Source organism: Indicator indicator, chromosome 1, assembly GCF_027791375.1.
Source record: "Indicator indicator isolate 239-I01 chromosome 1, UM_Iind_1.1, whole genome shotgun sequence".
Classification (NCBI taxonomy): Eukaryota; Metazoa; Chordata; class Aves; order Piciformes; family Indicatoridae; genus Indicator; species Indicator indicator.
The window spans coordinates 109,678,380-109,705,029 of NC_072010.1; the positions used below are offsets into that span (position 1 = coordinate 109,678,380).

General features: G+C 38.0%; 1 protein-coding gene across 1 annotated transcript; it reads left to right on the plus strand.

Moving 5' to 3' along the window:
- Window positions 1-2,148: 2,148 nt before the first annotated feature.
- Window positions 2,149-24,829, plus strand: GABPA (GA binding protein transcription factor subunit alpha). The gene is made up of 9 exons (XM_054381073.1): window positions 2,149-2,244; window positions 3,716-3,860; window positions 4,713-4,797; window positions 8,459-8,704; window positions 11,052-11,246; window positions 14,864-14,920; window positions 15,567-15,707; window positions 17,126-17,318; window positions 22,147-24,829. Exons 1-9 carry the CDS (start codon window positions 2,168-2,170, stop codon window positions 22,373-22,375), a joined length of 1,368 nt encoding a protein of 455 aa, XP_054237048.1. The 5' UTR covers window positions 2,149-2,167; the 3' UTR covers window positions 22,376-24,829.
- Window positions 24,830-26,650: the final 1,821 nt, after the last annotated feature.

Here is a 26,650-nt window from a genome sequence, read left to right on the forward strand (position 1 = left end):
GCGGTTATTGTGCTGTTGTAATATTTGCTCACTGTGCATCACTTTGCATGTACCAATATTAAGTAGTCTCTCTGAGAAATCATTCAAGATGTAGAGTTCTTTTCTGCAGGTCTGTACAGGTTTCTCATTGAAGAAAAATAAGGAGATTCTATGCTAACTCCTTTTGTGAACTTACTGGTAAACTTCCTCACTGAAAAAAAAAAAAATGATAACTTACTCCCACTGTTTTTAGTTGTTAATACAGGTACCAGTTAGCTGCTCTGGGAGTTTCCAGTAAGGGACTTCACTCAAACCTTAATTTTGAAAAATCCTTTTAACAACAGCCATCTAGATCACCTGTAACCATGCAGGTATCAGTTCTTATAGATACTAAATTAGGATTGTCTGCATTCCTCAGAAGTAATGTTTTATTCTTCCCTTTTATCATGAAGATGATACACAAGATTAAGGGATATGGGAATTAGACTCTGAGGGCCCTGTTTAGTGGACCCTACTCAGGCAGGTGGGGGATTTTCATGGAGCTGGATTTGTGAGCAGAACAAACTCTGTTTGTCTTCTAGTAGTGAGATGTTAGTAAGGAGCGAGATGTTAGTAAGGAGCTGTTTACTTTCTGTCTAACCCTGGTAGCTTCTTACAGATTGGTATCACATGCAGCACATGGTTTCATCAAAACTAATTTTATATAGTAATAACTGTATGACTTAGTTGATTGCTATTTCTTTGGGGAAGCTTTAAAGTGTACTAAGTTCCCTTACTAGTTTGTTTTCAATAAATTATCTTACTAATAGTTGAGTTTGAGGTAGAGTATTTCCTGGAAAAGAATGATCTCAGAATGGAGTTTTTGGTAATCTCTCCTATTGTGGGTATTTAAATTGTAGGATGTTTTGCGTTTTCTGCTGTGGTGAGGGGTTTGTTGTTGGTGGTTTGATTTGTTTGGGTTTTTTTGGTTGTTTGGTTGTTTTCTGTACTTCTACTTCTTACTCTTTTTCCTAGAAGTTGGTGGTGTTATTTAGTGTAAACTGTTAATGAATTTTGGCTCAATTCTTTATTGTACATATTCACACTTAGGGTGCTTTGGGATGGTTAGTGAAACATGGTAGTACTATACAAAAATATGTCTTTATAGACCAAATTCTGTAATTCTTTCTTTGTCCTTTACATTCCAGTAGACTCCAGGGCATGAAAATCTGCTGTGTCAATGAGGATATTGCACAGAATAGCTTCCCTTTTAACTGCAAAAGTACTGCATTAGTTTGGGACTTAAGATTGTTCATTATGGACATACCATGAAGTTATAGCCCATGTGAGGGACTGGTGGAAAGATGGGACTGACCACTTTATTGCTCAGTGTTATTTCCCTATGAGGAAGTAGCCAGTTTCCTATCTAGCTATCTGTTGCAGCATTTTATGTAAAATGCTGCTTAAATTTGATTGGGGGATGGTCTGTTTTCAAGCAGCTTTGAGGAGGCTATGTTCTGTCCTTGAGTTAGGAATGAACATCTTATCTAGAACTGAGAAAGACCAGACAGGACTTGGCCGGGCATGTTGTTAGCATTGTTTGTTAGCATTAACCAATTGTATGCCTTGCTTGAGCATGTGTTAGTAGAAAGGCAACCAATTAGAGTGTGACAACACTGCATGATATATATGTAGAAACATATGTAAGTTAACTATGTAGCTTAATAAACGTCTTCGCTTGGAACTGTGTTGCGGAGTCTGTGTCCATTGTGTCGCCACAAATTTATAAGAAGCATCTTTCAGCCTTGCTAAGGTGATGTGAAGCTGAAGTTAGCAAATGATGTATAACTTTCAAAGACTTTGCAGAAGTTCTTTGCAGCCACTAAAACCTGTAGCTCATGCAAAACAAAAACATTCAGGAAATTTGTATATCTCCAAGAAAAGTAGGCTTTGTACTCTGTACTAATATTCATTCCTAGTCCTGGATTTGCACCTAGAACATTTGAGGAATGAGTGTTGTCATCTATTTTGTGAAATCTGTACTACCTTTTGGTTTATTTGTTAGATGAAGTCTCATCTTTAAGAAGCTGTCATGCTTTTTAGTTTAAGAAGTGTTTGATAAGACAGAACTCATCATCTAGTTTTATTCATCTGTGACTTATGAAAAATTCTTTTCTGTTCATAGCTCTGTTCTTAAGACATTTTAGCCATGACTAAGAGAGAGGCAGAGGAGCTGATAGAAATAAAAATTGATGGAACTGAGAAACAGGAATGCACTGAAGAAAGGTATGTACTGTCATTGCTTTTTGGGGTCCATAGTTCATTTATTTATTTATGTTCTTTGATTAGTTTCAGATTCGTGGCCACACACAGGATTTGGCTATTCAGATTTGTTGTTGGGTGTTGTGTAATGCTTCAGAGGTGGTCCTGGTTATGAAATCAGTACAAGTGTTTTCTAACTAGGCAAAAGAAATAACTTCAAACTGGTAGAAGTAACTGGTTCACTATGATCTCAGAAATCCTGTGCTTGTTTTTTTCTACCATTTTTCAACTTCCTTGCTAGATAGGAAATTCTTCTTAAGTTTGTGCCCTTCAGTTTTTGTTTCTTATCTAACAAAATGATGGTTTTCTTGAAGTGGACTGTAACTGCTATAGAAAACTTATATAGTGCTACCACGCTCTTCAATCTTAATTGCTTAAATCCCAACTGTTTTGTCTGTGACTTGCTGTGTTCTTAGTAGTTCTCCTCCCATGCTTTAGCATCTGTGAGAGTGTCTACATGTACATGCTGCAAAACTTCTGCTTTTTTGTATCCTTCTGTAATTGAGATGAACTGTTAAGTTTCTCCAGTCCATTGGTTTACTGTTATACAGAGGAGAAATGATGTTCTGTATCTACTGAATATGTTGTTGTGGCCATTGAAATCATAGATACCAAAATCTGATATCATTTTACTTAAGTACCTTAACCTGTTGTTTGTTTTTTTGCTTCCTAATGCTACATAAAAGTAGCTGAGGCTGGTAGATGACCTGCTCTTTAAGAACCTGTCTTGTAGAATTGATTCAAAACCATTTATTCGCTGTTTCTTCTGATCTTGTATATTTTTACTACTTACAAACTGACTCTATACTTTCTAATTTCTGTCTATGTAAAAGCAGAGAGACTGATTGTCTAAGGTTGTTATTAAGACATGAGTTCCGTAACACTGATGTTTCTGAATGTCAGTACTAGTACTGTCATGTTAGTGCAGGACAGCCATGACACATAATGTTTCCTTCAAGGCTCTATGTAGTTCCTTTCGGTCATCTCTTGTATACATAAAGTTTATCCTTGTGTTGACTGGTGAAAAGACACCCTTTTTATGAGAGCAGACTTTTTTTACTTCTTTTTCACCATGTTAAGTTTCTGTGGTTTTTTTGAGCTTGAATGTCTTTAAATACAGTTTAAGGAAGACAAATAGAATTAGTTCACTCTCCGTGGAAGTTAGTGATGTATAATACACTGATCATGACTTAATCTCTTGAAAACAGTAGTCTTAAAATAATCCTGGTGTTTAACCTATTTTTTTAATGGCAACGGTATAAAAGAGGAGTTACGCAACTGTAATGGAACCAAATTTATAAATCTGCTCTCAAGCTAAGAGTGTTTCTGCCAGTATTACCTGTTATGTACTTTATTTCTAACTTCTTTTAAGCTTTTCTATACCTACTATGCTAACATGTAGGTAATGTTTTGCTGTATTAATTTGATGTTTAAGCATCGTTGAGCAAACTTACACCACAGCAGAATTTGTGAGTCAAGCTATTGACATCAATGAACCAATTGGAAATCTTAAGAAATTGCTGGAACCCAGACTGCAGTGTTCCTTGGATGCACATGAAATTTGTCTGCAAGATATCCAGGTATGAAGGCTATGAAAGATTTAACTTCTTAATGGAGAAGCATTTACATGCTTGATCACTTTTCCCCATTGTTCATAGAATTTGTGTTTCATTTGGTACAGTAATTAAAAATAAAAGTTTAATTTTATATCCAGTTCATTATCAGACCATTTAATATTTATACCCTAATTGAGTATGAATAAAATCAAAATACGCTTTGGATTCCTGAAATGAGAGTAAAAAGGCAGAAAATAACCACCTTAAAAGTGAAAGAATGGGGTCAACAGCAATACTACCTTCTCTTGAGGTAGTCCACATCATTAGTAGCTGCCTGAACATGCATGAGTGATCTTGTTTTGAACCTAAGTAAACCAAGAAGGCTTTTAAACCGTTCAGATGCATAGATAGCAAAACATTGGTCAAGAAATTGCTCTCTTCTGTTTTTTACAGACATTGCCACATGTTAGTGTGACTGTTCTGCCTTGTGTTTAGTTGCATGCTTTATTCATAGTTACAGTCATCTGTGGCTTCCCCATGAACAACATGAAGAATATTGCTTTAAATAATTTTTATGAAGGTGTTAAAAACTAAGAAAAGGAACTGTATATGGTTTTCACAAAGGTAATTCCAGATACTGGATTGCTTTTTGTTAGATTAGAAAATGTCCCTGTAAGTGAAACTACCTCAAACAGGACAGGCTGGTGAATTTCAAATTCTGGTAAAAAAATTATTTGTCTTATACTATACATAGCGTTAAACATCTTTGCATGCTTCTTCAGAAAATTTGCTGCGATACTTAAGCATTTCTAAATTTTAAAGGAACATAAGTTTCTTACAACTGTGAAACTAAAACTTTTTTTTGCTTTTATGAAGCTGGACCCAGATCGAAGTCTTTTTGATCAAGGAGTAAAAACAGATGGAACAGTGCAACTCAGTGTGCAAGTAATATCTAGGCAAGGTGAGCAGTTATATTTGTGTATTATACAGACAAAATAATATTGTAGGAGTGAGGAAACCTAATCCCCTACTATTTCTATCTGTGGAATTGCGAAAATCACTGCATGGTCACATAGCTTCAGAATGTCTCTTTCATTGTGTGCTGCGGTTATAAGTAGTCATAATTAAATGTCATGGACTGATGCTATTCAAAATGTTTGTGTTTTTTTTTTACAGTAACTTTGTATCGGTTTCTGAGTTTAGAACAAACAAACAGAAAAAATCCACAACAAAATATTTAAAACAAACAAAACCAAACAAACCTAGGTCAAATGGTGACATTTACAGTTTGAGGCTTTCATACCAGATTAAGTATTTAGACAGGCAAAAGATTTTTGTTTAGGTGGGTGACAGTCTGAACTTTGTCAGGTGAATGAGCTTGTGCTAACTGAAAATTGGTATGAAAGGCTTGGATTGCTATCTATTGTCTGTTTTCTTTGGATTAAAAGGCAGGGTAAACAGTTGTGATGAAGGAGCATTAACCAGATGGGTAAGGGATTTGTTGACGTGTATTTTTTCATTCATATTATCAGAAGTAAAAGGATATCCTCTTGTTGAATCCTCAGGACTTAGTAGTATCATTGTGCTGCTTTTTTTCCTATTCTTGTCCTTTGCCCTCTTGTCTTGAGTGCAAAGACTGCCATCACTCACTGAAGACAATATTCATGTCAGGCTCTGGAAACACCTGAAGATGTTCATTCCCGTATTTTCAAACCAACAGTGACAACAGGTTCCTACTGGAGTAGGGTGTCTTTGATTACCTGTTTTGACTTATGTCGGCAAAACGGGTTAACAAAATTCGGGGGGCATGTTTTGATTTCTTCTGGCTTCGGTGTATATAGAGAGAGAAGAAAGCCTTTCTGGTTTGTATCAACAGTATTAAGTAAGACTGACAATTTGCATTTAATGCTGAGTCTCAGGTGACTACTGGTAGGTTGAATCCTTGGTTCCTCGTATGCAATAGAGATTGAACTACCCTTCTAGTTTTAGAAGTAGAGTAGAAACATTCTTCAGGGAACTAGAATACAGTTTTTACTTCATGTATGACCAGCAGATTGAGAGAGGTCATTCTACCACTCTGCTCTGGTTAGACCTCATCTGGAGTTCTGTGTCCAGCTCTGGGGCCCTCAACACAAGAAGGACATGGGAGAAGGTCTGCAAAAAATGGTTAGAGGGCTAGGGCACCTTTCCTGTGAAGACAGGCTGAGACAGTTGGGGTTCAGTCTGGACAAGTAAAGGCTCTGGGGAGACCTTATTGTGGCCTTCCAGTACCTGAAGGGGGGGCTACAAGAAAGCTGAGAAGGGGAGCTGTTTACAAGGGTGTGTGTCAATAGGACAAGGTACAATGGCTTTAAACTACAGCAGGGTAGATTCAGGCTGGACATTAGGAAGAAATTCTTTATTGTGAGGGTGGTGGAATGTTGGAACAGGTTCCCCAGGGTGGAGGCCCTATTCCTGGAGACATTCAAGGTCAGGCTTGATGGGGCTCTGAGCAGGTCTGATCTAATTGGTCATGTGTCTGCTTACTGCAGGGGGTTGGACTAAATGACCTTTAAAGGTCCCTTCCAACCCAATGCATTTGATGATTCTATGATCTTAACATAAATTATAGCAGATAAAATACCAGTCCTCTTTATTCTTTTTACTGGAACGACCTTCTGTCACTCTGTCTCACCTTAACTCCTTTCTTCTGGTTTGAATAATGGAGGTGTCTGTGGTTTTCCTGCCATTGTGAGAGCAACAATTTTTAGTGCAGTCCTGTACTGGACTGTTCTGAACTAAGTCTCTTGCGAGGTCATGGTTAATACTAGACGTTTCAAAGACAAAAGAGCACGTTGCCTGTAGGTCAGTCTTAACTCTAGTATACTCTCTAGCTTCAGGCATTTGGCAGTGAAGAGGCTTGTGGTGGCAGCATTTGGTTATGTCTTGATAGCCAATGTCCTTGATTTTTTTGTACTTTTAGTACCAGTTTATGCTTTTAGGGTGTATGACATTGTCACATTGAGTTCCACAACTTACCTGATGTTCAAGGAAGACTGGGCGTCTGTTTTGTTATGCAATAGGAAAATGGAGAGATCTGAGACAAGGAGAGATGCAGGGAAGCCCAGTGAATTAATGTTGATCTAACACCGCAGTAGGTTAGGTGGCAGGCTATTTCACAACATTTTTAGTTGTTAGCTGATAAGACTCATCACTTTGGTCTCCATATGTGAAGCAATAGGTTCACAGTTCCTTTGATACATAGTTTGAGAGATACTGCATTATTTTATTGAGCAATAGTGAGCTGTCCCTCTCTAGAAGCTTTTTTTCTTCACTTCTTTTTATTTGAAGATCAAAAATAGAAACTTAACCCTTAATGTTTTCCTTTAAGATTTCTGACTTCAGAATAAGCTAGTGTTGTGCATGTTAATCTTAGATGGGCTAGATAAAACACTTGTCTGCTGCTTTGTCTAATAACTGGTTGTCTACATCTGTTTTCACTTTCTTAATTTTGTATTGCTGTATGTTGTACTTACAGTCTTTTTCTCAAACTGGATTTCTTTTAAAGTCTAGAGGAGTACTTGCCTGAGAGACTTGTTGTTACTTGTACTACAGGCAAGTACTCTGTTCACCTACAAACTGTGACTGAATTGTGCTCTTAGAATTTAAGACCGATACCTACAGAACATACCATTTCACATTCAGTTTAGAATGGTAGGGACACAAAGATACTTTACAGCACAACATACTGAAGTTATTATGGCCATGTGATTTTCTGTGAATCCTGCTTTCTACTGCCTACCCCTAGCCAAGGTTTTTCCAAGTCATAATAAAGGGAAATCTACAGATTTTTTTAAAAATGTATTTAATGTGCAAATATATTTGATAAAAAATTCTTAAAGAAGTGTGATTATTAGTTATAATGAGAATTGTATGTCACCAAAATGGAAAGGGTTTTTTTTTTTTTTTTCTGTTTAGCATGTTATAATGACAAGAAAAATCTTGTATTCAAAGTCAGAAATTTGGTGAGGCACCAGTTGGACACAATGCCTTCAAAAGACAACAAAGAAGTTGGCAATACAAAGTGTTATTAGCATTAATGATTGTGTTCCTTATTACCGTGCAATAGATACAGACATGTCTTCTGTTGTCTAACATCTTAAATGACAAACATAAAACCATAACAAATGAACTTTCTGATTTCTCTTAACGTGCTCTTGCAGGGTACTGAAATTGCCTCTTGGTGGGGCAGGAGGTGGATGGGGTGGTTGTGTTGTTTGTTTGGGGTTTTTTTGTTTGGTTGGTTTGGTTTTTTGTTCTTTGTGCCCCCATCTGTTCAAGATATGTGAAATGGAACTAAAACAGGAAGCTTTAATACTAGAGGAAGAAAGAGGGACAGCTTTTTATTCAGGTTACTCAAGTGTACACTGTATAATAAATCATGTCATTATAGTTTAGGCTGTATAATAAATCATGTCATTATAGTTTAGGACACTTACTGAAATTTGGCGATGCTTTTATATCATATGCTTCTTTATATGCTTCTTTCCCAAGTATGATAACACTAATCAGAAAGCTTAAAAAACAACATTTTTGTCATATTTGCATTGCTATCATTTTTTGTTTGTTTTTCCCATACTTAGGGATAGAGCCCAAATTAAACATCCTTGAAATTGTGAAACCTGTGGAAACTGTGGAGGTAGTGATTGATCCAGATGCTCATCATGCAGAGGCTGAAGCTCACCTTGTTGAGGAAGCTCAAGTGATAACCTTGGATGGAACAAAACATATTACAACAATTTCAGATGAAACATCTGAACAAGTGACACGATGGGCTGCAGCACTGGAAGGCTACCGGAAGGAGCAGGAGCGCCTTGGAATACCGTACGGTAATAATACATGACCCTGTGTGTGTCTGTATGCATGTCTGTTCAGGTAGGGGCTGAGTTCTTTTGTTCATTTGGGGGAGTGGTGTTTGGGGTTTGTTGATTTGTTTGTTTGTTTGCTTTGCTTTTTGTTTGTTTCTTTGTTTGGTTGATTTGCTTTTGTTTTCTTTTACAATTGATAACTAGTTTGGGTTATATAATTGAAGAGCTCCACTACTTCAGAGAAGGTTTATTACTATATGTGTAAGTACAATGCCAATATCTGCATAACACAAGGGTAAAAAGAAGTAGAATCAATGATTGTAATGGTTAATGACTAAAGTAGTGCTTTTTGCTTCACAAGCTGTCGTTGCAGTTTTCAGAAAGTCATTGTCTTCTTTCTCCTCTTCTTAAACTGTATGTTAGTGATAAAGCTTCTTTTTTACAGAATCATAGAATGTTTTGGGTTGGAAATGACCTTTAAATGTCACCTAGTTCAACCTCTACTTCAATGGGTAAAGATATTTTTAATTAGATTAGATTGTTCAGAGCCCCATCCAACCTGACCTTGAATATTTCTGGGGATAGGTCATCCACCACCTCTTTGGGCAACCTGTTTTCATGGTGTGAATTTTAGCTATACTCAGTACTTAGTGGGAATTGCCTCTGAAGGTACTGAAACAAATAGTTCATAGTTTATAGGATGCTGAGTATGATGTTAAATCAGATTTTGCATGGAAAGACATGCTAACTTCAACATGGAAAAAGATGATTCAGATCTATTAGTGTGTGTTTATTAGCCCACTTGTGCGATTGGTTGACTGGAGCTGGTAGGTAAGCTTCTACTTACTTCCTGTCTAGAGGCATGGGGGAAAGAATCAAGAGACAAAGTGAATTTAAAAAAAAAAAATAAAAATTCGTGGTCAAGAAAAAACAATTTTATAAGCTGTCCTCTCCATGTCCCTTCCCAGTTTCTTTTGCACCCCCGGCCTACTCACTGGGAGTGGCTGAGTGAGAAGCAAACGCCTTGTGTCAGAGCCTAGTACTCTGACAAGGTTCTTTTAAATACTCCAAGCATCAAGGGTGTAATGTTTAATATCAAATTTACTTCAAGGTAGTTGATGTTACGTGGGATTTCTGATTTATTAGAGTGATAAAATTTATGCTAGAAACACAATACAAATGCAAGTTATACTTAGAAAATTCAGCAACTGCAATGAGCTGTTCAGTCACAGTACCAATGTGATTGCCATAAATGTGCTCACTGTCTTGATGTTTAGTGTCCCCAGTCACTGGGAAGGAATACATGGATTGAAACCAGCCCAAGACCATTGCACACTCTGAAATTCTTTTGCTTGTTGTCTAGTTTCTGTACTCTGTGTTGGGCTGAGCAGTGTTTTCCAGCCACCACACCCACCATGCTGGTCTGGCTGACCAAGGGAGACATTTACAGCACCAGTTGATCCACTCAACTGTTGATAGCTATTTATCTTAAACAAAGGTCACCTTCCACCTTGTTTTTGTTGAGATAAAGTCAGCTTCTTTGCATTATTTTTGAGCTTCATGGGCACTTCAACTTTGCCCATCTTCTTTGAGCCTTCTTCCATTATCAGGGAGTCACATTACAGCCTTTGGGCATTAGTCAGACCTTGACTCTGTGCAAAGCACTACTTAGCAGTTTGATCACCATCCTGAAATTCAGGACCATGTGGGCTGCTATAAAGAAAATTAACTATGTCAGTCAAACCCAGTATGATGGTGGTTTTTAAGTAGTTTAGAAACTGGGATAACATGAATGAGTTTCAAATGGAGCATTTCATCATCACATGCTGATCAACATATTTGAGGAAGAGCATCCTAATGTGAGAAAGACTACTCTCTTGAAAGTTACAGAGAAAGAAAAATACTAGTTAGCTGTGCTTGAGAAACATTTGGTGTGGTTATGATGTAAAAGCTTTTGTTAGGGAAGATCTCTCTTTTGCCGTTTCTGTCTCCCCACCAAGCAACAACACTGCCATTGTCACTTTAAGAGAAGTCAGCTTTCCATCCAGTCAGATTTGATCATGGTAACTGGACTTCTTGACGTCATCAACTTCAACAGAATAGCAGCACTGACTGGCCTAGAAGCAAGCCCTTTTTTAAAGCAAACAAAAACGATGAACCACCTTAATAAAGGCAGGGCTTTAAAGACCTTGAGAAAAGGTCATGCAAAAAAACTCTGGTTTATGCTTGTTTGAACACTGTGGGTCAGTAGCTACTTGTATTTCATTCTTGTTTTCTGTTACAGTAAGGACTAGCTCTGTATCCTCAGTGAGAAGGAATCCTGCAGTATGTAATGGGATGATTTATGGTTTTGTCTCTCTTTTCCCAGACCCAGTGCAGTGGTCGACAGACCAGGTACTCCACTGGGTGGTGTGGGTAATGAAGGAGTTCAGCATGACTGACATTGACCTCAATGCACTCAGCATTCCTGGGCGGGAGCTCTGCAGCTTCAGTCAAGAAGACTTCTTCCAGCGCGTCCCACGAGGGGAAATCCTCTGGAGCCATTTGGAGCTTCTTCGAAAATGTACGGAGAGTTTTTCTGTAACTGATTTAACTTTCTTTTTACTCCTTCCCTTTAAAGATGAAACTAATTGTGAGCAGTTGTTTTTTCCCTGCTTAATATTGTCAGTAAAAATGAGGGTATCAGTGCACATGGCTCAGTCTGGTGCCACTGGTGGAATTTTGGGGTTTTTTGAACATGGGGAGGTTTACACCACACCAAGTCTGTTAGTGGCAGACCGGGGACAGCTGTCTCAAAGAGGTAGAAGGATTCCCACCCATGAATTGGCAGGGTTCATCAAGAGGGCTTTAAACTAGGTTCAAAAGGAGAAGGAGGTAAAACCAAGCTCACTAGAGAATGAGCATAGGGGTGGCATCCCAGTGTTGGGGGGGAATTGAGAGCCCAGCTCAAGCGCATCTACGCCAATGCGTGCAGCATGGGCAACAAACAGGAGGAGCTGGAAGACAGCAAGATAGCCATGACTTAGTCACCATCACAGAAACATGGTAGTATGACTCATAACTGGAGTGTTGCAATGGATAGCTATAAGCTCTTCAAAAGGGGTAGGCAGGGAAGGTAAGGTAGTGAGGTGGCTCTGAATGTTAGAGAGTGTTTTGATTTTTGTAGAGCTTAATGAATGTGAAGGCAAAGTCAAGTGCTTGTTGGTAAAGACACAGAGGAAGTCCAACAAGGCTGATACCCTATTGGGAAGTCTGTTATAGACTGCCCAACCAGGATGAAGTGGGGAACTTCAACTTAACAGTCATCTGCTGAAAAAACAACACAGCAGAGAGGAAGCAGTCTAGGAGATTCCTGAACTGTGTGGAAGATAACTTCCTGACACAGCTGATAAGCAAGCTTACCAGGGGAGGTGCCTCCCTAGACCTTCTGTTTACAAACAGAGAACTGGTGGTTGGAGGCCATGTTGGACCTAGCAGCCATGAAATGATAGAGTTCTCGATTCTTGGTGAAGTAAGGAAGAGGGGTCAGAAAAACCTCTCTTCCAGAGGACAGACTTTGGTCTGTTCAGGATACTGGTTGAGAGTCCTTTGGGGAGGCAGTCCTGAAGGGCACCAGGGGTCCAGGAAGGCTGGACATTCTTCAAGAAGGAAGTCTTGGAGGCACAGGAGCAGGCTGTCCCCATATGTCGTAAGACAAACTGTTGGGGAATATGACTGGCCTGGTTGAAGAGTTTTTGCTGGGACTGAGGAAAAAAGGGAGAGTTACCACCTTTGGATGAAGGGGCAGGCAGCTTGAGAAGGGTGCAGGGATCTATGTAGGTCATGCAGAGAGAACATCAGAAAGGCAGAACTTCAGATAGAATTTCATCTGGCCACTGTTGTAAGGGATACTAAAAAAAGGTTTTTACAAGTACTTTAACAGAGAGACAAGGAGGATCTCCACCCTTCATTGGATGCAGGAGGGGAACATTCCCACCAAGGATGAGGAGAAGGCTGAGGTACTTAATGCTTTCTTTGCTTCAGTCTTTAATAGTCAGACCAGTTATTCTTGGGATATTCGTCCCCCTGAGCTGGAAAACAGTGACAGAGATTTGAACTCCCTATAATCCAAGAGGAGGAAGCAGTTAGCAACCTGCTTCACCACCTGGACAGTCACAAGCCTATGGACCCAGATGCGATCCACCCAAGAGTGCTGAGGGAGCTTGCCAACCCACTCTCAAATCATTTATCAGCAGTCCTGGTTAATAGAGAAAGTCTGAGGTGACTAGAGGTTTGCCAACATGACACCCATCTACAAGAGGGGCCAGAGGAGGGGCTGGGGAACTACAGGCCTGTCGGTCTGACCTTGGTACCGGGAACAGTTATGGAGCAGTTCATCCTGAGTGCACTCATGTGGCACATACAGGACAACCAGTGAATCACACTAGCCAGTATGGGTTCATGAAAGACAGGTCCTGCTTGACCAATTTGATCCCCTTCTACCACCAGGTGATTCACCTAGTGGTTGAGGGAAAGGCTGTGGGCGTTGTCTACCTTGACATTAGTAGAGTTTTTGACACCCATCTCCCACATCATTTGACTAGAGAATCTGGCAGTTTATGGCTTAGACAGGTGTACTCTTCACTGGGTAAAAAGCTGGCTGAATGGCTGAGCCCAGAGAGTTGTGGTGAGCAGAACTAAATCCAGTTGGCAGCTGGTCATAAGCAGTGTTCCTCAGGGCTCAGTTTTAGGGTAAGTTTTGTTTAATAGCATCATCAATGATGAGTGGATTGAGTGCACCCTCAGTAATTTTGCACATGACACCAAATTTGGTGGGAGTGTTGATCTGCTTGAGTGTAGGAAGGCTCTGCAGGGGAATTTGGACAGGCTGCATTGATGGGCTGTCAATTGTATGAGGTTTAACAAGGCCAAATGCTGGGTGCTGCACTTGGATCACAACAACCCCATGCAGGGGTTGGGGCAGAGTGGCTTGAAAGCTGCCCGGCAGAAAAGGGCCTAGGGGTGTTGGTTGACAGACAGCTGAATATGAGCCAGCATACGGCTGGAACGTATGTTAGCCAAGAAGGCCAACAGCATCCTGGCCTGTATCATGAATGGTGTGGCCAGCGGGAGTAGGGAAGTGATTGTGCCCTTACACTTGGCACTGAAGAAGTTGCAGCTTGAGTCTTGTGTTCAATTTTGGGCCCCTCAGTGTAAGAGACATGGAGTTGCTGGAGCATGTCAAGACGGATCTGGGATTTTTAGTCTGGAGAAGAGGAGGCTCAGAGGAGACCTTACTGTTCTCTACAACTACTTGAAAGGATTTTGTAGTGAGGTGTGAGTGGGTCTCTAGAGATAGCACGAAAGGAAATGGCCTCAGAGGAGAGTTAAATTGGAATTTTTTTTTTTTTTTACTGGAAGAGTTGTCAGACATTGCAATAGGCTGCACAGGGAAGTGATGGAGTCAAAATCCCCAGAGATGTTCAAAAAACAGGTAGAAGTGGGTTTAGTGGTCATGGTTGACAGACGCATCTGTGAACTTAATGATTCACTAATAGCTCCTCTTAGAGAATCGTAGAGTGTCTGCTGTTGTGCAGCGTGTCTGCCTACTAAGCACTGTTTGCCTGTCTTTCCTCAAACTTCATAACTAAATAGCGAGTAGTAACTGATGATTCCTTCTCTGTTTTAATAAAAATTTTCAGTTTGCACCTCTCCTGAATTTGACAGTTTTTATAATTAAATATTGATTGTGAATTACCTACTGTACATCTCTGTCATATGGAAGTGAAGATTATGAAGCGTAGGCAATGAAATCTTTAGATTGTACACAACACAACTGATACGTGATGCATTGTATGTGTGTAATACAATAATGTATATGTACGTTTCAAATTTACCATGCTTGGATAGAACTCGACAGACTACCAACCTATTTCCATCTTCATTTATGTGATAAAGCTAAAGGTTTTAGGGGATGGAGAATGCATAAAATACCTTGAAATTCACCATGTACATATTTGTCTCTGAAAACTGAATGACAGATGTGAAATGTCTCTACTCATAAGACCATAAGCAATGCTTATTACTTGCAAACTGGTAACAAATTTTTACTTTCTTCCTCTATGAAACATTAAAATTTTTTATGCTCAGCTGACTTGAAATTTGTATGTTAATTTTTTGTTTTCTTTTCCTGATTTGCAGATGTGTTGGCAAGCCAAGAACACTCTGGAGAAATAGCAACTGTTACTATTGATCAGCGTAAGTACTTCTGCCAGCAGTTAATTCGGGCAATTAATTGTTTGCAGATTTAATGCTGTACTTTAGTTCAACAGTGTAGTAGTGCAACATTTAGAAAACACGCATTCTTCCAGCTGAATTGGTGTCATAAATTATTAAAATCAATCTATTTTTCAGGAGACTTGTAAGCAGTTCATGTGTTTATCCTGGGTTTGTGTCTAGTTAAACTCACCTAGGGTGGGGCATTTGCATTCACTTCTGTTGTAAGAGAAGTGTACTTAATTGCTGTTTGAATAGCCGGTATGAAGGGCTGTACAGTGACTACAGAGAAAAGTGCATTAAGGGTAGATCATATGGGAACAGCATAAAGATGAAAACAAAGGCATGACAAGGTGAGGTTTTTGGTGGAAACTTGTAATACACTCAATAGTAAACTGAAGCTGTAAACTTATCTGTAATGTGGCATCTCTACTGTGAGTCTAGTACTACAATTTTCACTGTAAGGGGTAAGGAGGCTTTACTCTTAGCATTGTGATTTAGTGTTTCTTTTAAGCAAAGGGGAAAACTAGTTCCTGGATGTTTTGATAATACAGGTAATAAATAATATATGCTTATTTCTGTGGCAGCAATTTATAATTGATGTTCTGCAACTTTCTCTGCTTTACAGCTGTGCAGATTATTCCAGCATCAGTACAGCCTGCTACCCCAACCACCATTAAAGTAATCAACAGCAGTGCAAAGGCAGCTAAAGTACAGAGAGCTCCAAGAATCTCTGGGGAAGATAGAAGCTCCCCTGGGAACAGAACAGGTACTGTCTCCATTATTTTTTTAAATGCAAATGCAGTAAGAAACTTGAGAATTTCATAGATTCATAGAATGATTTGGGCCAGAAGGGACCTTAAAGATCTAGTTCCAAGCCCCCTGCCATTTGCAGGGACACCCTCCACTAGACCAGATTGCCGTTTCCTGGAATACTTCTTTCTCCCTCTGAGCGTGAGATTTGTAGAAGTCCATGTGATATGATGGGGACTGTAGCTGCAAGTTCTATCACAAGCACCTACAGACCTGGCAGGTTGGTTAGCTCACACAGGCAATGTGTTAAGGTGATTCTGCTTTTGATTCCTGAAGTAAATAAAATGCCTTAAATTTTCTCTTCCCATCACATAGCAGTCTGTCCTCTCAAACCAGTGTGTAGCATTTATTCAAGCTTTTAACTTCTTTACACTTTCCATTGCAGAAATGGGAGAAAATAAACTGTATATTGCAGAGTCATGGCAGACCACTTGCTCTGCCTTTTTCCTCTCCTCCTCTCTTCCTGCAATTTGATAACTTTGGGATTTAGGAAGTTGTTGCTTTCTGGTTTTGCACCCTAGGTCTGCAGTTTATTTTTGCGATTACTGCTATTTGGGCATACTTTTTTGATTATTAATAAGTCATCCTGATTTCTTTGTCTTTTTTTTTTTTTTGGCTGTCATTTTTGCTTGGGTTCTGTCCACTGTCCAATCGTTCTGTTAAATCCTTTCCTCTTCTTCCTCTTGAATTTTTGTTTTCCACTTCCTCTTAATGTCTATTATGATGCCATTCAGGATTCTTGGCCAAGATCTTATCAGCTGACATCAATGGGGAACCATCTCTTGGGTTTTTCTCTGTAGGCATTAGATCTGCTGTTATCTCTTTGAGAAAGTAGAAATTTAACTGCAGATTTCAGCTTGAGTTAGAAAGAAATCTTGGTGATTAGACACTAAAGATGTTATATGGATGTAAGCTGATGTTTGGGTGGGTTTTTTTCTATTTGTAATATTCCATGTTGAAAATTGGAGACAATTCATTTTTTAAAAAAACAACTCCTATTACATATATATCTCTGTGTGCTTGAAGGTGAATGATCAACTCTTGCAATATGTTCAGGTTTAGGAATGGATATGTGTCTAAATGACTATATGTAGTGTTATGTAGAGTTATGTAATTGTTTTTCCTTAAATTTTAGGGACTGATTTATGAGAAATACTGATTGTTTTTCTATTTTCATCATTTTTAATAAAGTAATACTAAGGACTTTTCAGGAAAACATTTACAAAAGAATAATCAAAATACATTAAGTGCAAGTTTTCCTTCTATTACATATTCTATATTGATCATCTTTAATATGTTGGTTGAAAATGTTTAGCTATGAGGTAAATAGGAAAAGAACTAAATGAAATGATCTTGCCATTCTTATTTCAACAGGAAACAACGGCCAGATCCAGTTGTGGCAGTTTTTACTAGAACTTCTTACTGACAAAGATGCTCGGGACTGTATTTCCTGGGTTGGTGATGAAGGAGAGTTTAAATTGAATCAACCTGAACTGGTTGCGCAGAAATGGGGACAGCGTAAAAACAAACCCACAATGAATTATGAGAAGCTTAGTCGGGCTTTGAGGTAAGAAACAGATCAGGTCTGAAGTGGTTTGCTTCCACTTTCCTACTTTACTTTTGACTATTGTAATGCCAGACTTGTGGCTTCGTTAATAAAGGGATAAACACATGGTCTAAAACTTCTCTTTCACATTAAGTTGTGCTAGTCTTAGGGGCACAGTATTTGCTAGGGGTGGTTTATTTTGTTTTTTGAAGAAGCTAGTACAGTAACTTCTTGAAACTTTTTTTTTTTCAAGATTATTGAATGATGACAGTGGTAAATTTGAGTAGCTCACTTTTGGAAATGTATTTCTTTTTGACGTATCGTCAGTTATGCTTTCAGTAGTGTGCCAAATAATATTGATTATTAGTGAAAAATACAGGAATACATGAATGCTTTGAACTATTAACTTTTAGATTTTATAATTTGCTTGTTTCTGTTCCTCTTGCTCTTGTTATGGTGTAAAGCAGATACTTTTCTGTAATTATGTAAATAATAGTAGTTTTCTGTATGTAACAAATTTTCATCCAAGTTCAAATTTTCATTGATCCATTCCCTTGTTCTTATGGTAGCGATGTTACATTGAAAAGACATCTGAGAGGTAGGTTTCAACGGTTGTGATTCCAATATAGTGGATTTTTAAAGTTATTCTAAACAAATGGAAGCATTTCAGACTATTTTTATTCCAGTATGATTTTATAATTTGACATTGGTAAAAGGAACTTACATTATTGAGTCACTGTAGGTGATGTGCTTGAGGAGGAGGAGGAGGAATGCAAGTATCTGAATTTTGGACGACTTTTCCCCTAATTTGAAGATTCAGTCAAGTTCTGTGAAAACATTAAGATTGAACTTCTAATTTCTTACTATGATATGGCTAAATATTTCTCTTGATTAGTTTTCAAGAAAGGTAGTTATTGCCTAATCCTATAAATTATTTAAGTGCATTTAGAAGCTCTTTTTTTTATGAATGAAGTTGAATATTGATAGAACTCTGACATCTAAGATTTACTTGTTAGCATTCCCATTTGGCCACAGTATTTTTTATCAAAGGAAGTAAATTCATCTAGCATTGTATTTTAAAAAAGAAAAAAGAAAATCAACTTCTATTTTAAAATATCTCTATGAAAAATGATAGTAAAGATACAATATTCTGGCTTTAGAGAGCATTTAAATAACATTAATATTGTAATGCTGAATGAGTACTTTCACTGGGGGAGATCAAAGTCTATAAAAGGTCATGAATGTCATAGTTGGTATAGAATGACCACTCAGTATCTCATTTATGTTACCAAGAGGCATCAGAAGAAACTGACAGGCACCAGATACACAGCTTAACTATACCCTTTCATTTGTCTTGGAACTTTCTGAGGCACAGTCTGGTGTATGTCAGAAATAATTTCTGAGTTTTGGAGGAAAGTGGACAAATCAATGAAATGCTATATACATACTCTAATAATTTTCCTTATGTCTTTCTTTAGTCTGTTGGAATCTATATTGTGTTCCAGACAGATCCTTAGTGTGGTCTAAAATGTTCTGGCATTAATAAATTTTGGATTAGAACATTACTTTTTTTTCACAGGATCGTAGGATCCCTTGTGTGGGAAGGGTCCCTGCTCTGACCACTGCCCAAAGCAGCAAGGCCTTTCCGGTAGAGCTGTTCCCCAGCCTGTACTGTTGCAATAACATTTTCATATTTCTAACCTGTTCTTATGAATCTATGTGTACTGAAAGTATATGTGAAAGCTTTTGGAAACATAAAAATAATGCTAATTGTTTAGAGGGGTTTGGGTTTGTCAGCAAACTCCACAGATTTCAAAGGCAGCTGAAGAACTTTAGAATAATGTTCTTATCACTGGGATATTAACCAGATGTCTCCACAGTAATTTGCATAAATCACTATTAGAGAAGTTTTGCATTTATATTTCAGTTACAGGATTACAGAAATCACATTCCTCAAAATGCTGCTGTTTTGGCAGCTATATCAATATCAAAATGTTTTCTAACACTTGAATGTCTGAAGGAATGTTTAATGCCTCTTGCTTCTCCCATGATAAGCAATGTTGCCAAGCTGAAACTTTATTAAATGGTAATGTTTTGGGTTTTAATGTACTGAAATTACTGTTTGATTGTTGATTAATACAGAAAATTATATTGATGATATTGAGAAATGTGCTAGCTCTTCTGCCTAGCTGTCTGAAAACCAAACCATATCGAAACCATGAGAGGGTGAAAATGAAACATTTTTTTTTGTTACATACACCTTGATAAATTTTCTAAAATCAGCATCTCTTTAGTTACCTAGTAGCAAAGTGAGACTTGAATGCTAGTTCATCTCCTGGGTTATTCTGAAAAAGTTTTCATGTGACTTGGAACATTCCAGTAACTAAGGCTTTGTAAACTTGCATGGGTATTTATTTTTAGATTTCTGTGGGTTTTGAACAAACAAATGCTATAGTCAGAAATCCATTCAATATAATATTGTAGAAAGCCTCTCATCACATTGTGTTAATTCTAACTTGAGTGTTTCTAGCATGAGATGTGGAAATTGGCATTGTTTTGGGCCTTTGCATAAATGCAGGCTAATCTCCTGCAGTCCTTTTCCTTTCTAAACATATCATTAATATGGACTAAATAATTCGAAGAAATTTATTCAGTTTTGTAAAGTGTTTTTCTGCAGCATTATTTTGAGACAGACTTTATTGTACAGGACTGTGCAATATATATAAATGCTTGTACAGACTTAAATTTTTTTTATATATATAAATGTTTGCATATAGGGGATATAATACAGATATATATATATATAACTATATATATGTGTGTATACACACATACATATTGGTATACCATGGTCACATTTTTTCAACGGTTGACTTTGTGCAGATACATTGCATTGATCCAGATGAGCACAGCTCCCTGTTTCTCAGTTGCTTTGTCCAGTACCTTACCTTGCCACATTCAACATGAATGCCTGCCTAGTGTTCCCATGCTCTAAATAATGCTGTATTTCCCTAAGCTAGTTTGTATTTGACAGGCAAGGGATACATGAAGAAACCATCATCCTCCTGCTCAGAAACACAAAACGGTACTTCAAAGATGAACTTAAATTATCATCCCAATCTTTAGGTTACAGAGTTCATCTAACCCATTACAATTAAAACTCATTGCTTCATTAGGAGGTTGAATGTGAAGGACACCATGCAACAGCATATACTTCAGCTGGTGCTCAGAAGATGCTTTGAAGGATAGGGTTGTGTGGAGAAATGCTGAATGAGAGGGAGTAGCAGTTAAGAGCAAGCATAATGATGTAGAAGTAAACAGAGGAGTTGAGGATTCTGACCTTCAAAAGAAGTAATTTTTTTTTCTTTCCCCAGAATTTTGAGGTACCTGAAGAAATTTGGTTTGATTCTTAGTAATGTACCTCTTTCTCACTAGAGCTGAGAGACAGATGTTAGTCTTTTGATTTAATTTTGCTAGTGAATGTGAATCATCTTTGCTTTACAAGCATGTTACTTAGAGGACTGATTTTTTGACAGTCAAGAATGTTTATTTGTACTACATTTGGGTAATAGTTTTGAGGAAAATTAATTGTCTTTTTTAATACTGTTTTAATGTTTTCAATCAGTTTTGATTTTTTTGTTTTGTTTCGTTTTCAAATTTATTAAGAGCTTGTTAAGGTCATAAAGTCCAGGTTATGAACACTTCCAGGGAGGGGACGGCTACAACTTCTCTGGGAAACGTTATTCCAGTGTTTCATCATCATCACAGTGGATAACTTCTTACTTACATGTGGTGTAAATCTACGGTTTCTTAGTTGAAAACCCCCATTCTATTTTACATTCCTTGATAAAGGTTCCTCCCCTGTCCTTAGTGTAGGCCCCCTTTAAGTACTGGAAGGCTGCTATAAGGTTGCCCACAGCCTACTCTTCTCCAGGCTGAACAAGCCAAGCTCTCTCAAACTGTCCTCATAGGGAAGATATTCTAGCCCCTCAATCACTTTTGCAGCCCTCTGCTGGGATTGCTTGAGCCAGGTCTGTGTCTTTCTTGCACTGCAGGCCCCAGAGATGGACACGGTGCTTCAGGTGGAGTCTCACAAGAGCAGAATCAAGTGGGAGACTCACCTCCTTCCACATTTCTTTTGCTGCAGCCCAGATGTGATTAGCTTTCTGGGCTGTGAGTGCACATTGCTGCTCTCATATTTGGTTTTTTATCCTACAACACTCTGAAATTCACCTCTGCAGGGCTACTCTTAATCCAGTTTGTATTTGTGTTTATGTTCTAGCAACAAGCTTTTCTTAATGAGAAGTGTGACATTCATTCTACTAATGCCTATAGTGAGATAAGAACAGCAACAAAACTATAAAATGCTAACTTCTTTTATTGATATCACCTAAGGTTTCATAACATCTCTGGAAAGCAGTGGGCTTTCCCACTTTGTCTGTTATCCTTACTGCACTTCTGACCAGTCTGCTAATTCTTGTGTGACACAATGTACAAAGTTGTCACAGTTAGAGAAGTCACTTTTAGTTGTAAATAAAGAAAAAGAATATGTTTTGCCAGCATAATGAACTATAGAGAAAAACTCAAACCAACAACTGTGCTTTTATAGTTTTACTTCCATCTTTAAAAACAACAGGGCGAGAATGGTTGTTCCTTATTGCTACAAAATCTGCAATGCTAATTTTTCTTCCAACATTTTTTTTTCTCAGAAAAACAGCTATGAATATAGAAAGCAACAGATTTAGCTCCCAGTGATGGGAGAGGAGACAACATTTTCTTTCTAAGGCTAACTACTATATAAAACTTATTTGCCCCACCCTGACTACTTTTTTTCATTTTCTTTTCAAAGGTATTACTATGATGGAGATATGATCTGCAAAGTGCAAGGCAAGAGGTTTGTGTACAAATTTGTCTGCGACTTGAAAACTCTTATTGGATACAGTGCAGCAGAGTTGAATCGGTTGGTCACAGAATGTGAGCAGAAGAAACTAGCCAAGATGCAGCTTCATGGCATTGCACAGCCAGTTACAGCAGTGGCACTAGCCACAGCATCCCTGCAAACAGAGAAAGATAATTAAGCACTAGGACCTGAAAGTGGGAGCCTTTCTTGCATAGCCAGAGCAGTTAATGCTCTTACCTTTATCAGATTTGGAAACTTGTTTTGTTTCTTGACAATACAATACAGAGCATGGTTTTCTATAAAAAACTGGGACTCTTATAAATTTGGATCTTTTAACCACATATATTTCAATGTAAATTGAACTTCTGCACATTTGAGTCAGGGCCTCTATGGTATGCAATCTGGAATTGGTGAGAAAGGTTGAACTGGTCAACACAGTGTCCACAGGTGTACAAAGTAATTTTTTGCAGCAAGCAGGCCTATCCAGTTGCCTGAACTTAGTCATTGCCAGTCTTTTATTCTCTGCTGAAATACCAAATAGCATTTGATGCTTTCAAAGTTAAACACCTAATATTCTCATTTAATCAAGCAGAGCTGAAAGATGCATTAATGTTACAAATCATCTGGTTCTTAAAACAGCTTCTGTGTTTATAAGCATAAGAAACTAAGACTAGACTGAATTTAAGGTCAGTGATGAAGAAGGGGATCCAGGTTAGATCTGGCTTAGGTGAAAAGCCAATTAAGAGTATTTCAATGTAATACATAGATATGCATATATGAGTGAAAGTACTTAACTGGTTTGGATGATATTGTTAATGCTAACCGATTAGCAAAAAGCAAAGGTAAACTTCTTGCTCCAATATCGCCTCCCCCATCAGGTGATTTGAAAACTTGAAAAAACCGCCCTCACCCAAAAGTAGTTTATTTTGGTGGGGGCTTTTTAATGCTCTGATCTGCAAGGTCCTTACACTTGCATGATAGTCAACCTTAGTAACTGAAGACCTAAGTTAATCACAGTCAGTAGTCCCTGTTCAGAAAAAAAAAAGGAAGTTGAAAATAGTTTTACGGAGAACTGGTTTGATTTCCAAATTAGTGTACAGTCTGACATATATTAAATACAAATATGTATTTTTTATTTAAAATTAATTTCTTTCCAAACGTTGACGTTTTTAAAGCTTCATAAGCCAAATGCATGCTCCAGTGCTGGATACAATTTGAGGTCTGGGTAATGAATAAAAAATTGAGTGTATCCTGAATTCTGAGCTACAGCGAGTACTTCATAGAAACTTAATTACACACATAGTAAAAAGTAGGCTATAACTTTTGAGCTTTTGTATTGATGCCTATGCCTTCCGATGGCTGAAAATGATGCAATTTTGGTTTTGCTTTTGCTACTGTTATCATTTGCTAATGTTAGTAACTCATGTTACTAAACAGTATGTTATGTCACTATGTGTATTTTCCAGCTTTTTGTAAGTGGAGCCTCCTCTAAACAATTAAAATGCAAAGGGAGGGAATGAGCTGCTTTTAAATATTAAATCAAAAGTCCTTGTTCAGTGGGCTTCTAAACATGCAATGTGTTTATACTGAGTATTGAGAGCACTGGACTTGCAGGCAGAGGGCAAAGAACACAGAAGACTCATTTTAAGGGTGTATTGAGGGCAGAGCTTTTTATTTATAGGTGAGAGTTCACCTGCAGATAATTTTTTGCATGTAGTTCTAGCCTACTTTTTTCATCATCACCATAGTGATGTGGGAAGTGCTTCCAGATTCTTTCAGGAAGTCTTAATATTGATTTCATTCTTGAGCTCTTAAAGCATTCCATCTACTGAGCTTACTGGTTTTATTTTGTTTTTAAAAAGGATCTTAAGCCCTGAGCAAAATGTGTAAATGTATCTGTCACAGGAGGCCAGCCACTAAACCATTTATTATACTTGGAGTAGTTTGATACCACCAGTTGGCAAGTGTTTGAGGTGACTTATGTAAATAGATGCAAGTTTGCTTACTGAGGATGAAGCTGGTAGTTCAGTGACAGCAACTATGTAACACTGTTCCATTGCTAAACAGAAGTCCAGTACAAGCCGCTAGTTTTATTTAGTAGAGCTCATGAGAGGCCTTTTTAGTTAAAATACAGTACAAAAAGAAGAGAAGCTTAAAATAACAGCTTTCTAGATCAAACTGGCCTGTGGGAGGATAAGCTAACAGCAAAACTGAAATGTGGCATCAATAGTTTATCTCCCTGAGTAGTCTTATTACATGATAAGCCCTCTAGGGGAATCTTCTAATATCATACTTCCTTTGTAAATACATCCAATTATTATTCTGCCACTTTTCAGTAGCCATGATAGTCTTTGGGGGTCTTTGTTGTGGGATCATCTGCTTTTCCACTGTGTTCTAATTAGTGAAGAAAGAATCTTTCAAAGGTGTAAAATCACTGTCACATTCTCTGTAGTTGAGGGAGAAATCTGTGACTAACTTGATGTCTTCAATAAAATAATAAAAGATGTAGAATATATTGTCAGAGGTTCTGTTGCTGCCAGAAGGAAAACATAGAAAGAATATTCCAAATTTTTTGTAAAACAGAAGGTTTTTTGCATACTTTTTAAATAAAGACACTTATACTCTGCTAATAATTATGTATTTCTTTTGTGTTTTGCATTTTTTTGGTAATTTTACATGAAACAATTATTTTCTATTTTTACTCTGAAATATTTGTGCATAAAATGTCAATATAGTAAAATAAAAATGTTACACAGCTACTGCCTGTTGACTTCTAATTTTTCAACAAGCCATTTGTAATGTCATTCAGGTGCAACCAGTTTAAAGATTAAACTGCACTTTATTCTCATTACTCTCAAGCTCACAAGCTAGTTGCAGGAACAATGTGCAGACTTTCCTCGTTTTCTGAAGGTGCATCTTCTTTGACTCAGCACTTGCCTGTCTGTTTCCACTTTTAAACTGGAGCTCAGTGCCCTTCAGTAATGTAATAGCTTTCATTAGCATCTTAATTGTAAATATCAAAATGGTGCTTTGATCAAAATGAGCCTTGTGAAGTGGTTAGATTTATGCATTTAAGTGTTTAAGTTGGAAAGGTTCATGTTGATCTCTAGTCTTTGGACTTAAAAGTAATATTTGAAGTTGCTTAAAATAGTATTTAAAAAGCAGGTTAGGAAAACCAATGCCCTGATGGAATTAAATCTGGCCAGAGACATCAAGGGCAATAAGAAAAGCTTCCATAGGTATGTCAGTGATAAAAGGAAGATTAGGGAAAATGGCCCTGGTTACCTAGGGTGTGGAGAAGGCAGGGTGAGGAAGGTGATTCTGCCCCCTTGACATTGCTCTTGGGAGATCCTACTGTGTCCATCTCTGCAGCCCTCACCACAAGAAACACCCATTCAAGCAAGTCAAGAGCAAGGCCACAAAAATGACTGGGGGGCTGGAAGACCTCCCTTATTGGGATAGTTTGTGAGAGTTGGTGTTCAGCCTGAAGAAGGGGAGGCTCAAGGGAGACCTTTATTGAAGTATTCCAGTACTTGAAGGTGGCTGACAGGAATGATGAGGGGGAAAGCTCTTACCAGGGAGTATAGTGATAGGAGAAAGGGTAACAGTTTCCAACTGGAAGAGGGTAGATTTACATTAGAGATAAGGAAGAAATTCTTCACTATTAGTGTAATGAAACACTAGCAGGTTTCCCAGAGAAGCTGTGGATGCCCCCTTCCTAGAAGGGCCCTATCCAACTTTGCCTTGAACAACCTGATCTACTAGAAGGTGTCACTGCTCATGGCAGGTGGCTTGGAACTAGATGATCTTTAAGGTCCTTAACAACCAAAACCATTCTATGATTCGAAGATAAAATTGTGGTTATACTGTTGGCACCAATTTTTACATTGTGTCTCAATAAAAATATTATACCTCTGAACTCCTCCATCTGGACTGCCAAATTCAAGACTGAAATATTTTGTCATCTTTACACCTACCAGATCGTTTGATTTCAAAATGTTTATGTTTAACTTAGCATCAACAGCATGTAATGGACTGAAACTAATATTTGAGAACACTTCAATCATTTATTGACCTTCTTCTAAAGCACACAACAAATGTACAGTATCTCATTAACTTTTTGTGTTTATAGTTATTAGTGACTGTGTACCACTGTAAGTCTGTTTTGGGATTCTCGTTCTCAGAATGAAATTTTTATTTCAGCACTAGACTCATAGAATCACCTGGTTGTAAAAGACTTCAAGATCGTCAAGTTCAACCATAACCTGTACACAATGGGTAGATCATGTCCCAAAATATCTCATCCAGGCATCTTTTAGACACGTTCAGGGATGGTGACTGTCCTGAAGGGATGAACCCCAAAACATGCCCTAACCCAGACAATGGGCTGAGCACCTGTGAATCTGCAAACCTGGACATTTCCTTGGGTCCAGATGGTCCAGGTCAACATGTA